The following is a 14,287-nucleotide window of genomic DNA, read 5'->3' on the forward strand; positions in this document are numbered from 1 at the left end:
TTTATCCACAAATATTCATGCCAATAATAACCTAATTTACCATAGCTCTATGAGTTTAAAAAAGGCAAGATATTCCTCTTTCACCTTGTAAAACCAATCCAAATGTTTCTCAAGAAAAAAATCCCAAAAATCAAAAAGGAAAGAAATGAATTCTGCATGTATTCAGTTGCAAAATATAGTCCATAACTGATGTTTGTCTTCTTTCTGCAAGTACTAGGTTGTAATTGTATAGTTATTCTAATGGCCTGATGGGACTTGATGATTCTGTTTTTCTTTTCCTTCCCTCACATAGAGTTTATTCATTTATCTTAGTTCCCTAACTTGAAAGGAAAACCCACACTTTTGTTGACTTTAAGGTAAAAGGAACAACTTGAAAGATACATGATGTTCCTGTTGATTGTTAAAATTCATCCGTTTGGGTACAGATTGTTACTGGTGCTTGTATTTATGCAGGAGAAGGTGGCTGCTCTTGGAACCTTAGTCTGCTCCCAGGTGTCTCTAACCCGCAGTTCTTATTTGGGGAGAGCTGTGGGGGAGGCACACCTCTTTCCCTGTGAACAGGCGCTGTGGGAGGCCAGCCCTTGTTTGCAGGAAGGTGTGTACTGGAGACCAAGACACAAAGGACCTTCCCTCTCCGATGTCTTTTGAAAGCTGAAAGGCTGTCACTTTTGTTATTCTCTCGCAAAATGGGTAAATTGGTTCCAGTGTTCTCTGTTAATCAGGCCCGGACTTGTTTGTGTTGAGCAGTAACCTTTCACATGGAGCAGTCAAAGCTCTTTCCTTGGGGCTGTGGAAGACAAATGACTTTAGAATTTTGTATCCCTGAGCCTCCAAAGATTATAGTTGTGCAAGAGGTACAATATGGAGACTGTCTCTCTACGCAGTATCAACTCACTCCCCAGTGAGCTTGACCGGGTGATACTCATCAGTTACACCCGCTTTTCACCTTGAGTCTTTGGACATGACTGCCCATTTGAGTGTCTGGGCCCCACTCCTGCCCAGTTAAGTCTTTTTTTGGGGGGTGAGGTACAGACCCGGGCCATGCAAAGTTACACTAAGTCTCACTTGCAGTTCAGGAATTGGGTGCGTGGGAAACAGATTTTTAAATTAGAATCTGGATGATGGAAAGTGGTGAGAAGGGAGGCTGTGGTAATGGAGTTACCCCTCCAACAGGTTTTGCGTTGGTTTTGGTGAAAAGCTTATACCTACTAAATAGTAAAGAGAAAATCTTTTATTTGTCTGGGAAGACTGACAGAGAGGGCGATTAATCAATGAGATTTCGAGAGGCTTGAAAACCCTAGTGAAACCCCCAAAGCTTGTTGGACAGGAAATTAGCTCCTTCTCTGTGTAAGCATGTCTCTTGGCGATGGAGGGGGAGGTTGGCTCTGTTCAGTAAAGGAGGGCTTCAACAGGCACCTGCAGGAAGCCGATTAGCCAGGCTGGAGTCTCTGTCTCTTCAGGTAACCACTTCACTGAAGAGCTCTTAATACAGGAAGGAAGCACAGAGCTGCCTCAACAGCTGTGGCCCTTCATAGACTGGAGAAAAGAGCAGGGGAAGGCAAGGCAAGATGAAAACAGTGGTTAAAGGTGCAGGGTTTCTCACCTTTGGTCCTCCCAGCCAATCACAGAGCACATGAGGAGTGAAAGAGTCCTCCCAGCCAATCACAGAAGACATTTGGATGGGCCAAAGAGCATCTTGGAGTGTTGCCAGAGGAAGTGTACCTTGTGGGTTAAAAGGAAAAAGCTAGAGGACAAGGAGGGAGGCAGAAATGAATAAGTCAACCACTTCCCTCAGTGTCTATGATTTAACACATTTAAATGTGATGTCAGCTCAGCAATGTAGTTATTTATGCTGCAAATATATGCGTGTGTATGAGACAGATTGGGTTTCCCAAAGCATTGCAGAACCAAGGACCTATTGGCTGAATTTTGTTCCACAATTATGGCTCCATATTGATCAGTGTTAATGTATGTAGCTCTTATTTGGGAGTGCTTTGTAATGAGTCACTCGGTTAATTTAGCCACTGATTGTTTATCATAGGGGTGGGAAGATGGGGAGTCACCCTCTTACACACCCCTGATCAGGGTCACCAGCAATATGTCTGCAAAGACATGTTGTTCCTGGAAATTCAGTGCAGCTAGTCAACTTGGACCCTTGTGTCTGGCATGAGAAGAATTCAGAGAAAGTGATAGAAAAGTTTTATTAGGCAAGAAATACGATGCAGAGAAAGAGATGATGCAGCATGATAACAGGTGAAGATGGCATGTTAATTCATCTTTTGTCATCTTCTGGGTACAGACATAAGCCTGCAGATTCCCTAGAGGAACAGTTAGGAGCAGGGAACACGACTATGCACAGTTTAAGAGTCCTGATTACAGTATTATTAATTATTACTATTATTATTTAGACAGGATCTCACTACATATCCTTGGGTGGCTTTAAGCTCAAAATCCTTTTGCTTCTGTTTCCTGAATAACGGGAACACAGTGTGTGTCACCATACCTGCTGTCTTAGGCCCGCTTTTGGTTTCCTGTCTCTGAGTGTTCCACTTGTTTCAAAGGCCAGTATGGGAAACCAACTTCAGAAAACTACTCACCTGATTGCTTACTGCCATCTCTGAGCACAAGGTATTCTCAGGGCTGAGCGTATGGATCAGCCATGCATAGATCTGACCACTGCTTATTTGGCATTATTCACTTTTTTTGTTTTAGTGAAAGACAACCTCTCTCATGCTAGGACAGCTTAGTAAGTCAGTGTGGGCCGAGACTAACTACAGCTCAAGCTGTGAGGACTGAGGTCACGTGAATGTCTCTAGGAGACTGAACAGTTTAAGGAAGAACATATCCAACTTCACATGCTTTGAAAAATAGCTTTGGAAAACTTTTATTTTAAGAACATGCTCATCATTCTTTTTTTTGTATACATAAAATTTCTTTGGAAGATAATTTCCTCTGTGACAGGTAAAAATTAGAATAATTACTGTTCTGTTTTAGGGACCTATCTCTTTCTTCCGACATTACAATATATATATATATATATTTCTTCATATGGAATCTCTTGAAATCAGGTCATGGAGTAATGTGTTGGATGGGAGAATCTTATTTAAGTGTCTTCTTTGGAAGCCTGTAGTTTTTTCCCCCCCCATCTTGAATCTTCCACGTTCCTACTTGTATTTTTTTTTTCCTGGCCATTGAGCCTTTGTTGCATGTTTTGTTTTGGGCTGACCCCTGTGTTCTCAAGCTGTTACAGTCATTTGCTACAAACTCAGAGGGATCAGTTGAGGACAGTGTTTTATGTCTCCAGGCCAGAAGGTAGAAAACAGTTCAAAACAACAAGGCATCTTTCTGGTTTTAGTGACATTTGGAAATGAACTTCCATTTTCTTCTGTCTGACTTTATGGCATGTAGACTTAGTGTCAAGACCTTTATAGAAAATGGCAAGAATATTGGTAGATTTTAGACTTTGTACTAAGACCTTTTTTTTTTTTTAAGAAAAATGGCTAGAATATTGGTAAATTGTTTATTTTTCTTTAAAAACCTAAACCTCTACCTCTTTCTTGATTGGACTGTCTCTCAGGTAATTCTTCAAGTTTGGGGAAATAAATTTAAATTGAATAGGAATAGCAATGCTCTTTCAGTCTCTTCTTCCCATTCCTTTGTCCCATTTCCCTCTCCCTTCCCCCACCTTTCTCCTTCTCCCTCTTACTCTCCCTCTCCTCTCATTCTTTCTTCTCCATCCCCTGCCTGCCTCTACTCTCCCCTCCTCTTTCCAGGTTGTGTTCTGTGTCTTGAAAGAAACCATTCACATTGTAGTTTTTACATTAGAGTAACACTATGTTTTGCACATATATCTATACTATGTCATATTGGTGGTTCTCTGTGAAATATGACATTCATCCCACAATTTTGGTATGTCTGAAGATACTTTCTGCTCTCAGACCTCAATGGTGGGGAGCTGCGGGCATCTATAAAGTAGAGGCCAAATGCTCTTGCCATGCACTGGTGCAAGAATGCGCCCCTGCCCTATAACATCAATTGTGCTAGATTGAGAGCCTGAATATCTATCTGCATTTCTTCTTATTTGCAGTGGTGGGTCAGCCTCTCTCATCTGTGCACTGCCCGTCTGTATTTAGAATATTCAAAGTTCATTCAGTGGATACTCTTCCCGGTCCCTGGGCATGCTATCTCCATTTTCTGACTGCTTCCACTTTCTGTAAGCTGTCAGTGAGGAGCTTCTCAGTGCTGCGGAGTTCAACATCTCTCTCTCCTGATTTGAAACTCATCAGTGACTCTGTGGACTCTAGATAATGTTTACGATTTCTAATGTGTTCCCACCCCAATATTTTATAATCAGACTTATTTCCCCTTTCCCACTGTGATTTCATAGTCCTTTTATTCAGAGTGCCTTCAGGTGTTTTCCTAGGCTCCTTACCTTTGTGAAGAAATGACTCAAATCCTTGGAGCTTGGCCAGCGTTCTTCCAATGCAGGCTTAAACCCCTCCACTGAAGGCTCTCTCTCTCGGTCTCAATCTCTTTCTCTTTTGTGCTGTTTCTCTCTCTCTCCTTCTCTCTCTGTCTCTGTCTCCCTCTCTCTCCACACGCCAATACTGGGGCTTGATCTCAGGGTCTGTGTGCTTTCCCTTAGGTTTTCATTTGTTCAAAGTTAGCCTCTATCACTTGATCCACAGCTCCACTTGCAGCTTTTTGTTGGTTAATTGGAGATAAGAGTCTAATGGACTTTCCTGCTTGGGCTAGCTTCAAAACCCCATTCCTCAGATCTCAGCATCCTCAGCATGTAGGATTTCTGTGTGAACCACTGGCCCCAGGCTTGAAAGCTCTCTTCTTAATCCCATTGCCACCTCTTGCTAGCCCTACACTAGGTGAGGAGGCCCTCTCTTTTGCTTCTTCTCTGAAGAGGAGGATTGGGGGCCAATATGTCTGATTCTCCTTTGAAGAATCATCTGTGAATGATTTATGTATGTATTTATGTACTTATTTATTTATTGAGGTTACTGAGTTTTAGTCCTCATTACAGCTCTGGCATATATTTAGAGTTTAATAAAAGTTTCTTAGTTAAAAGAAGAGATATAGAAGGGTCAGAAGCCATCGTTCCTTCTCCCTGAAGGGATCATTGGTGAACATTAAAAGCATCGTGCTTAAAGAAGTGGATTAGAACATAATTGCAAATCAAAGGAAAAATAGTTGAGTAAACGGTGGTACCTTCATGTTGAATATTTTACAGTAATTACTTAGGTTGAAACAATCTGTATTAAAGTAAAAAGCAGCAGCGATGTATTGTTAGGGCAGAGATACATAAACAAATTTTATGATGTGATATAAATACAGATGTGTGCACATGTTTGCAGATGTTTGTATGAGCTCTGCGCATGGAAACGGCCAACACTGGTTTCTGACCACATTTCATTACCACCAACCACTGGTGGTGAAGAAGTGAGCAGCCAGACTCAGCAGTGAACTCTAGGAGCAGATAGGAAGCAGCAGACAAACAAGAAAGATAGGAGACAAGGCCGAAGAATATTACTTTAATGACAGAGCTAAGAAATATTACCAAAGCAATTATTATTGTGTAGCTGTGAAATGCTTCGAGGGGCAGAGAAGCAAGTCCGTGAAGATTTAGAACAAATGTTAGCACCGGCAATTTCTGGATGGCAGATGATTTTTATGTCTTGTTGCTTATCTGTATTAAGCAATTTCAAAACAACGAGCACACCTTATTTCCATTAGAAACACAGTGGTACTTCTAAAAATAGAAGGTTCTACATAAAAAGTGCTACCATTAAGCTGTCTTATTACTCAAATCCCTGAGGCAGGAAAGAAAAAACAATTGTATGAAATGTTTACAGAATGAATCTATTTGAGAACAAGGGTTGATTCCTTTCCTTTCAGCAAAGACTGAAGGAAGAGAAGGAAGCCAAGCGAGCTCATCTGGACGGAAGGCATGCCTACCTGCTAGACATTGTAGCTTCCTGTGTGGACCTGAGCAGAGCGGAAGTGGAGGATGCCATTCTTGAGGGGAACCAGGTGTGGCTTTCTCTCTGACTCAGTTGTGGAGCACACAAGCAGTTTCTAGACACCAGCTTTTGGTGGGATCTTGTGTGATGTGTTAGAGGAAAAAATGCTTTCTCTGACGTGAATGGGGCTCAGAATCCAGGGGGCTTTTTTCATCTCCATGTAATGATAGTTTTTGCCCCTATGGTCTGAGTCCCAAAATTCTAACAGCAAGGCCTGTGTCTTGACATCCAATGAGGCTGAACTTTTATGTCAGTTAGGAACCTGAGGTTGAGGAGAAAAAGCTCCTCTCAAGCTGAACTACTAATGAGTTGTTTGTATGTATGTGTGTATGTGTGTATGTATGTATGTATGTATGTATGTATGTATGTATGTATTCACTGATTCTATTTGTCTGGCCACTAGACACATACTTAACTTTATGACAGTTGACTACTAAAATGGTGGAAGATGGCCATATGTATTCCCATAGTTGCTGCCTTTAAATATCTGTCATGTCTACTTGGCTAATGGGGTTTCTGACTGGAGACTGAAAATCCCTTGTATTGAAGTCTAGAAAATTAGCAAAAATGAAAAAACAGTTCTTTTTTCCAATTTGCATATGCAGCAGATATTTCTATTTCTACATTGCTTCTTTGAATTAACTTTTCACTGTGGTGAGACATTTGTTCCTTTGGGGTTATTATGTTGGGAAAACAACTCCCTTCTATGTGGGGTGCATTGGATATAAAACGCCTGTTTGAAGGAGACTCATGACAACAATTGTACTTTTAAAAAAATGCCATCCATGCTGATTTAAATGCAGATTTTAATTCAAACAAAGTGATTATTTTGCCTTTTCCTTTCTCCAGATTGAAAGGATAGACCAACTTTTTGCTGTTGGAGGCCTCCGTCACCTCATGTTTTACTATCAAGATGTGGAGGTGGCAGAAACAGGTATTGAAATATGCTGAGGGGCTGGAAGTGTAGCTCAGTTGGTAGACCACTAGCCAGTGAATGAAAGCAGCAGGTACTGTCTTGGACCTAAAAAAAAAAGTAAATTAAATATGGTGAGACATATCCCAGCAATGTCATTAGACTTGTCTTTGAGTGTCATGAAGAAGAAAACGGTTGGGCAACTAGCCAGGCTTCTCATACCTCAGTGGGTGCCACCGGTGTGGTGGAAATGGCTTGGGGGAGAGGGTGACTTCACCCAGTACAAGGGTGGAGAAGGGTGGGCAAAGCCACTGTGATCCCACTTTATTTCATTTGCTGTGCTAGAACTAGGGGAATAATAATTTTATTTTGAGACTTCCTTTTCTCATACTTAGTTCATTCTATGAGATTCTGTTCTAAAATGTCCAGTAGGCATCTGTTTTTACTGTATAACAGAAATGCTTGCCATAAGCATAAAACCATTTTTTTCCCCAGTGAATTCTCATTGTATTTTCTGCTGATTCTGATTTAAGTATGTAGTGTGGAATGACAGATTTAGTTGTTTTTCACTTAGGAAGAATTTGCAAATCTTTTTTGTAGTTTCAAATGGCTTGTCATGTTATATTTTAAGTAGATTAATATAATTTTTTTTGAGAGAGGGTCTTGCCACAGAGCTAAGGAAGGTGAGGAATTTATCGTCTCCTGTCCCTGCCTCTTGAGATTATAGGTGTTACCATCATTCCTGGTTCTCAGCCGGATTACGAGTGTTACCATTATGCCTGGTTGGTTAATACCATTTTTATGGCCAAACAGGGGCATACTAAATATACATTTATTCAAATATTATATATATCCTTTTATGACCCTGTTCAAAAAGTTGGAAAGTGGTTACTGATCTTGGTATGTAATACCAAAACACATTTTTTAACAGCTAAAGAAAAGATGTGTACACATCCTAAGTGACTGGCATTTCTTTAGTTACCAGTGTCACATTTTGTGCTCGGAAAGCTCATTACCTTTTGATTGACAAATGAAAAGGCACAAGTTTTGATTTTTACCTCAGATCAAAACATGAGCTGAAAGGGAACACCATTTTCTGTGAACTTGGTTAAGCTTTCCTTCCTGTGTAAATTTCACATGCAATAAGAAGGTTAACAGGATATAAACACAGATGCCACAACATGCTCAGAGAGAGAGAGAAGAGAGAGGAGGGGAAGGAGGGAGAGAGATAGAGATAGATGGAGGTGGGGGAGAGCACAGCAGAAGTAGAGACCCTGTTGGTTTTAAGACATGGCCTTTGACCTTGGCTTTGCCACCCACCAGTTGTCTGGGAGAGCACACTGCCTCCTGGTGGTTGTGAGTTTTATTTTATTTATTTGAAAATACTAAAAAAATCACAGGGTTACAGTTACATAAGTCAGGCAAAGACTACATTTCTTTTTGGTCAGTGTCAGGGACAGTGTCAAGGGAAGAGGTGACATTGTCCAAAACATTGTGAGTTTTAATAATACAGACAGAGTACCTGGCAGAGATCCTGGAATACAGCATCTGTTTTCTCACTGTGCCCTGGAACAAGAAATTTAAAATGAACTGTGATCTGGAATCAAGCAGGATTTTTGTTTTTACGTCTCTTAGGAATCAGGCTTGAGATATGCAAGGGGCTTAAGTGTCTGAAGCATAGGGGCAAGACAGTAATGGTAGCTTTTTAACAAGGAAACTTCATCCAAGAAGTGACTGGTAGATAGAAAAACAACATTTGTGATCTTGAAGTTCTTTTACATTTGCAGGGCAAGTGGATGCTCCAGCAGGGGTTGGTCCTGTTTCTGGAAAGACGAGGAAACCTAAGGTGTTTGTGACTGAGGGGAAAGATGCTGCTCTTACTGGAGTGTGTGTGTTCTTCATCAGGTGTGACCCTTCCAAAGCCATCACCTCGGAGAACATCCACCGGGTAGGGGACAATCGCCTATTGTGCATTTCTCCAAATTATATAAACTGCACACAAAGAATGCTTCCTTGTGGAGAGACCACGGTGTGTTATGGGAGTCCAGACTACTTTGAAAGCTTTGGAAAAAAGTTGTCTTTCTTTCTCTCTCTCTCCTTCCTTTCCTTTCTCTCTCTCTTTTTCTTTCTTTCTTTCTTTCTTTCTTTCTTTCTTTCTTTCTTTCCTTCTTTCTTTCTGTTTTGGTTGTTGTTGTTAGTTGTGGAACTTGAACTCAGACAGTGGGCTCTGTCCCTGAACTGTTTTGCTTAAGGCGATCACTCTACCACTTGGGGCCACAGCTCCACGTCTGTTTTTTTGAGGTATTAATTGGAGATATGAGTTTTCATGGGACTTTTCTGTCTGGGCTGGCTTTGAACCATGATCCTCAGATTTCAGCTTTTCAAGTAGCTAGGATTATAGGCATAAGCAAGCCACTGGTGCCTGGTGAAAAAAAAAAAGTAGTGTAAAGTAACAAAGTAGTGCTTTTTGTTTAAAACATTTAAAACAAGCTATTAATAGGACATAAATCTTTAAATCTTTTGATAAAGAGGGCCTCATTATTACATAATTTAATAAATTAACAAACTGACCTGAAATTATTTCTGTGTAAACAGTGAAAGTTTGTCTTTTGAAAAGTATTTCCTATAGATTATTTTCCTCATGGAGAAGTTTGCTGCACTTACAATAAGATTTTTAACAGTGGCTCTCTAACTTTATTTTGTATATAAAGTACACTATTCAAGTATTCCGTCCCCTGATGTGTGCATTCTTGAACAAATACACCAGACAGCGTCTTCTGTGATGTGTTTTCTGTTTTATTTATTTCATCCTTTTATTTAGATGATTCTACATTAGGATGGCGTAAAACTTACTTTCTCAACCAGGGTATGAAAATAATAATTTGCTGAGTAACTTCACTGGATATCTGGTTAACTAACAAACAACATTTGGAAATGACTTCATGGCTGTTTCCATTGAGGGTAGTTTTTACTGGAAACAATCTCCCATTTGTTTCCAGGAGGTGAGCTTCAATGTGTTAGATACGGCAGATGGCGGTCTGCTAAACTCTGTGAGATGCTTGTTCTCTGATATCTTCATACCTGCACTCAAGGCCTCAAGCCATGGCTGGGGGGAGCTAGAGGGTCTTCAAGATGCATCGAGCATTCGACAGGAGTTCCTGAGTTCTCTGGAAGGTTTTGTGGGCATCCTGACTGGTGCACAGGAGAGCTTGAAGGAGAAGGTAAGAAAGAATGGGTACTCCTATATAAACGACCAGATTAACAAGGTAATATTTGTCTCTCTCTCTGTCTCTCTCTCTGTCTCTCTCTCTCTGTCTCTCTCTGTCTCTGTCTCTGTCTCTGTCTCTGTCTCTCTCTCTCTCTCTCTCTCTAGGGTCATGGGGCTTGAACATGGCCTGGGTAATGTCCCTGAGCTTTTCAGCTCAAGGCTACCACCCTACCCTTGAGTAAATCCCCACTTCCCTTTTCTAGAGGTTAATTGGAGATAAGAGTCTCAAGTCCTTTTGTGCCTGGGCTGGCTTTGAACCTTGATCCTCAGATCTCAGTCTCCTGAGTAGCTAGGAATACAGGCGTGAGCCACCACCCCTGGCTCAGTAGATGATATTTCTTTTTTTTAATGTTCTTCCTATATGTTACATTATATTCACAGATAGAAGGTACATAACTTCATAAACATTGATACCCTTTCTCATGACATGGTCCCCATTTCCCTCCCACCCTCCCCCCACTTACAGATGATATTTCTTATACATGATCTTCATTCCACCATGCTGAAAAATCTTCCACAATGTTGTAGGCCATTTTCTTGGCTTGCAGGATATGATGGCAAATTCGCCATGATAAATGCTTTTGGGGGCTCTCTAGAAATGTTGGCAATGATGTAGGATTTTACGCACCAGATGTTTGGCAGTGAAGACAGGAATACGAAATACTGTGACACTGATGGATGAAAGGAATTTGGAGCCACAGTGGTGTGTGTGTGTGTGCACATGACATAGGTGATGGGTGGAAAGTGAGGTGAAGCGCTGGTGGTAAAGTGCTAGAAGAAGGAAAGAGGAATTGGTATGGCTGGAAAAAGCATGGTCAATGTGTGAATTGTCTTCTGCATGACTTGGGCTCCTAAGCACATTGATAATTGTGTGTTTGGAGGTGGTGATGAGGGGGAGAAGGGGAGGAGATGAGCTAACAAACACCTGGAAGGTGAAAGGTCAGGTCAGTCTTGATGGGGAAAGAGAGGAATGGGGTCTACGGTAACCATGGCAATGTAGCTCTTCTCTTCCTCTCTAGATAATACTAATTCCATTAGAATACCTAGAGGGAACAATCTGCTCACTAAAGCATGTAGAGCTGGGCAGCGGAGTAATAGGGGCAGGGCGGCTACAGTTGTTGATGCATTGTATTCCCAGTTAACTGTACTGCAGCAAAGACAAAATGGCAGGTTGGACCAGTGGAACTGCTGGCATTCCATCCCCCAAAGAAGTGCTTGCAAATGGCCCCACATCATGTGGTAGTGTGAGTATTCAAAAAGTGAGGTGGCCTCCTCTTCTCCACCTTAGGAAGATCCATTCTCTCTGGGCCAGACGTGGCTGTGGCATCAGGTCAGTGCCCGGTGGGCCTGATGGCATGGCATCCTGCAGGAGGGCTGGAAGACTCAGGATAGTGGCAGCAGAGCCATGTGGGAACACATTGAGCAGGAAGGCTAGTTCTCAGGTTAATGGAACCTAGTGGCACATTTTTTTTGCCAGTCCTGGGCTTGAACTCAGGGCCTGAGCAATGTCCTTGAATTTTCTCAAGGTTAGAACTCTACCACTTGAGCCTTAGCACCACCTCCAGCTCTTTTCTATGCATGTGGTACCTTCATGCATGCTAGGCAAGCACTCTACCACTAGGCCAAACTCCCAACCCTTTTGTGTTAATTTCCTTCATGCTGTTGGTTCCATTCTCTTTGGTTTTGAAACTTTTTGAATAATTTCCAAGTTCTTACTAATTTTGTGGTCTTGTTACGTGTTCTCTCTTCCATTTTCTTCCTTCCCTTCCATTCTCCCCTCCCTTCTTTCTGTCTCTTTCTCTTTCTCTGTTTCTCTTTCTTTCTCTCCCTGGAGGGAGTATTACATACTGGGTCTTGTCCTTCAAATAACCTTGGTGGAGGGAACAAGATAGTATAGATCAGACACACAATATCTGTGGATCTAAATGTTTACCCCAAAGTGTATGCATTTTTAATAACAAAAACCATCACATTAATATGACTTATTCCATCTTCATTTTAATTTTGAAGGTAAATCTTCAAAAGTGTGACATATTTGAGCTGAAAGCCCTGAAGAAACCTATGGATTACTTGGCTCTAGCCAGCAACCCAGAGACTCTGGAAAAAGTGGAAACCTGTATGAAAGCATGGATCAAGCAGACAGAGCAGGTAATTTCTGGAAACTGGTTTCAGATACTCCATTCTGGAATTGGTCTGAGGAGGACATCAATTAGGACGTTCCCCTGCCAACAATCTGGCTGTGCAGAAGAAGGTGAGAGCTTGGGAGGGACAAGAGAGAGTGAGGAAAGGGCCACACTGAGCAAAATGCATGGTAGCCACATGCTGCTTTGTTGACAGAATGACAACTCCTTTGTGTAAAACATGATAAAATTAAAAAAAAAAAGATGATAAAAATTAAAAGTAAATGAAAAAAGCCTGAAATAAAATCAGATGACTTTACATACTTGAATAACTGGAAGACTATAATTTACAAAAATTATTTTTGGAGAAGTTACCAGTAAAAACTTAACAGTAAAAATGTAATTCACTGTGTCCTCCAAAGGAGAACTTGATCTTTAAACCTTTTGGAAAAGTCTTAAAGGAAGTTGGACATTATATAAAAAAAAGAAGCATATGAGCTGGGAGTTTGGCCTAGTGGCAGATTGCTTGCCTAGCATGCACGAAGATCAGGGTTTTATTCCTCTGTACTATATACATAGAAAAAAGCCGGTAAGGCTCAAGTGGTAGAGCTCTAGCCTTGAGAAAGTCCAAGGCCAATGCTCAGGACTGGTAAAAAAAAAAAATCATACTTTAGAGTAACCAGCTAAGGTATGGGCTTTTCCAAAGGCGTATTGCTCCAGAGTAGTACAGAAAAATGAAAGGTCATAGAGCTTCCTGGATCCCAGGCCTTCCAGAACCTCCGTCACATACTTTTAATAAGTAGGTTTCAGTTAGGCAGGTGGCCATCTTTTGTTGAAGTTTAACGAATGGGTACATGTAAAGATGGAAAGGAGTCATCATTTGAAGTGTGATTGTGCATTGTGCATTGTGATTGTGGTAGTGTGATTTGTTTCTGTTGACTTTCTAACTTTCATCCCTCCAGCCTCATGCAATTCTTTATGTTCTTTCCATACATTGGAAGGTCCTAGCTGAAAACAACCAGCTGAGGAAGGAAGCTGACGATGTAGGACCCCGGGCAGAGTTAGAACATTGGAAAAAGAGGCTCTCCAAATTTAACTATCTTTTGGATCAGCTAAAAGGCCCAGATGTGAAGGCTGTGCTGGTTGTGCTGGCTGCAGCCAAGTCGAAGCTTCTCAAGGTTCTCAGCTCTATTTTGTGCCTTATAACATGAGTAGACATCCATAATTGCGTACAGTGATAAGGGAGAGTATTATCATATGGATGCGAAAAGTCTTTCCAGACTGGATAACATTATTCTTTCTTTCATATATTTTTTATTGTAATTAATAGAAGGGTTACATGATATTTACCAGATAGAAGGTGCATTAATTCACATACATTGATACCCTTTTACATTGAATACTATGGAAATAATCTCTAGACATTGGGTGGCTTTCCACATGAGTAGGTGTATTATAGTGGGCATTGCATATAATTAAACTACAATGATGATAAAATTTCATACACATATGCATATACACATACAATGAATTCAGACCAACATGATGTAATAAAAACTTACCTGATTTATGTTAATTTTTTGGTTCTGCTGTGGTAAAAAATTACTGCAAAACTTAGCAACTGAAAGGAGCAAATGCTTTTCTTTTTCTTTTTCTTTTTTTTTTGTGCATCATGGGGTTTGAACGCTGGGCCTGGGTGCTGTCCCTGAGTTTTTCAGTTCAAGGCTATCACCCTCCCCCTGGAGCCACAGCCCCACTTCCCATTGTCTAGTGATTAACTGGAGATAAGAGTCTCACATTCTTTAGTGCCTGGGCTGGCGTTGTCCCTGAGCTCTTCAGCTCAAGGCTACCACTGTATCCTTGAGCCAAGCCAAGTTTTCTAGAGGTTAACTGGAGGGAAGAGTCTCAGGTCTTTTTGTGCCTGGGCTGGCTTTGAACCTTGATCTTCCGATCT

The 14,287-nt window shown here is 41.1% G+C and overlaps 1 protein-coding gene across 2 annotated transcripts in view; it reads left to right on the top strand.

Annotated features, from left to right (window-relative positions):
- Dnah5 (dynein axonemal heavy chain 5) overlaps positions 1-14,287 on the top strand; it is a 192,320-nt gene that overhangs the window by 2,639 nt on the left and 175,394 nt on the right. For both annotated transcript variants that reach the window (XM_090332123.1, XM_090332124.1), the window contains exons 2-7: positions 5,908-6,042; positions 6,882-6,966; positions 8,733-8,893; positions 9,945-10,166; positions 12,224-12,361; positions 13,335-13,511. In XM_090332123.1, the coding sequence (XP_090188249.1) occupies positions 5,908-6,042; positions 6,882-6,966; positions 8,733-8,893; positions 9,945-10,166; positions 12,224-12,361; positions 13,335-13,511 (918 nt within the window). The remainder of the gene's footprint in view (positions 1-5,907; positions 6,043-6,881; positions 6,967-8,732; positions 8,894-9,944; positions 10,167-12,223; positions 12,362-13,334; positions 13,512-14,287) is intronic.

The sequence above is a fragment of the Megascapheus bottae genome, chromosome 4 (assembly GCF_031878675.1).
Source record: "Megascapheus bottae isolate mThoBot1 chromosome 4, mThoBot2.hap1, whole genome shotgun sequence".
Taxonomy (NCBI): Eukaryota; Metazoa; Chordata; class Mammalia; order Rodentia; family Geomyidae; genus Megascapheus; species Megascapheus bottae.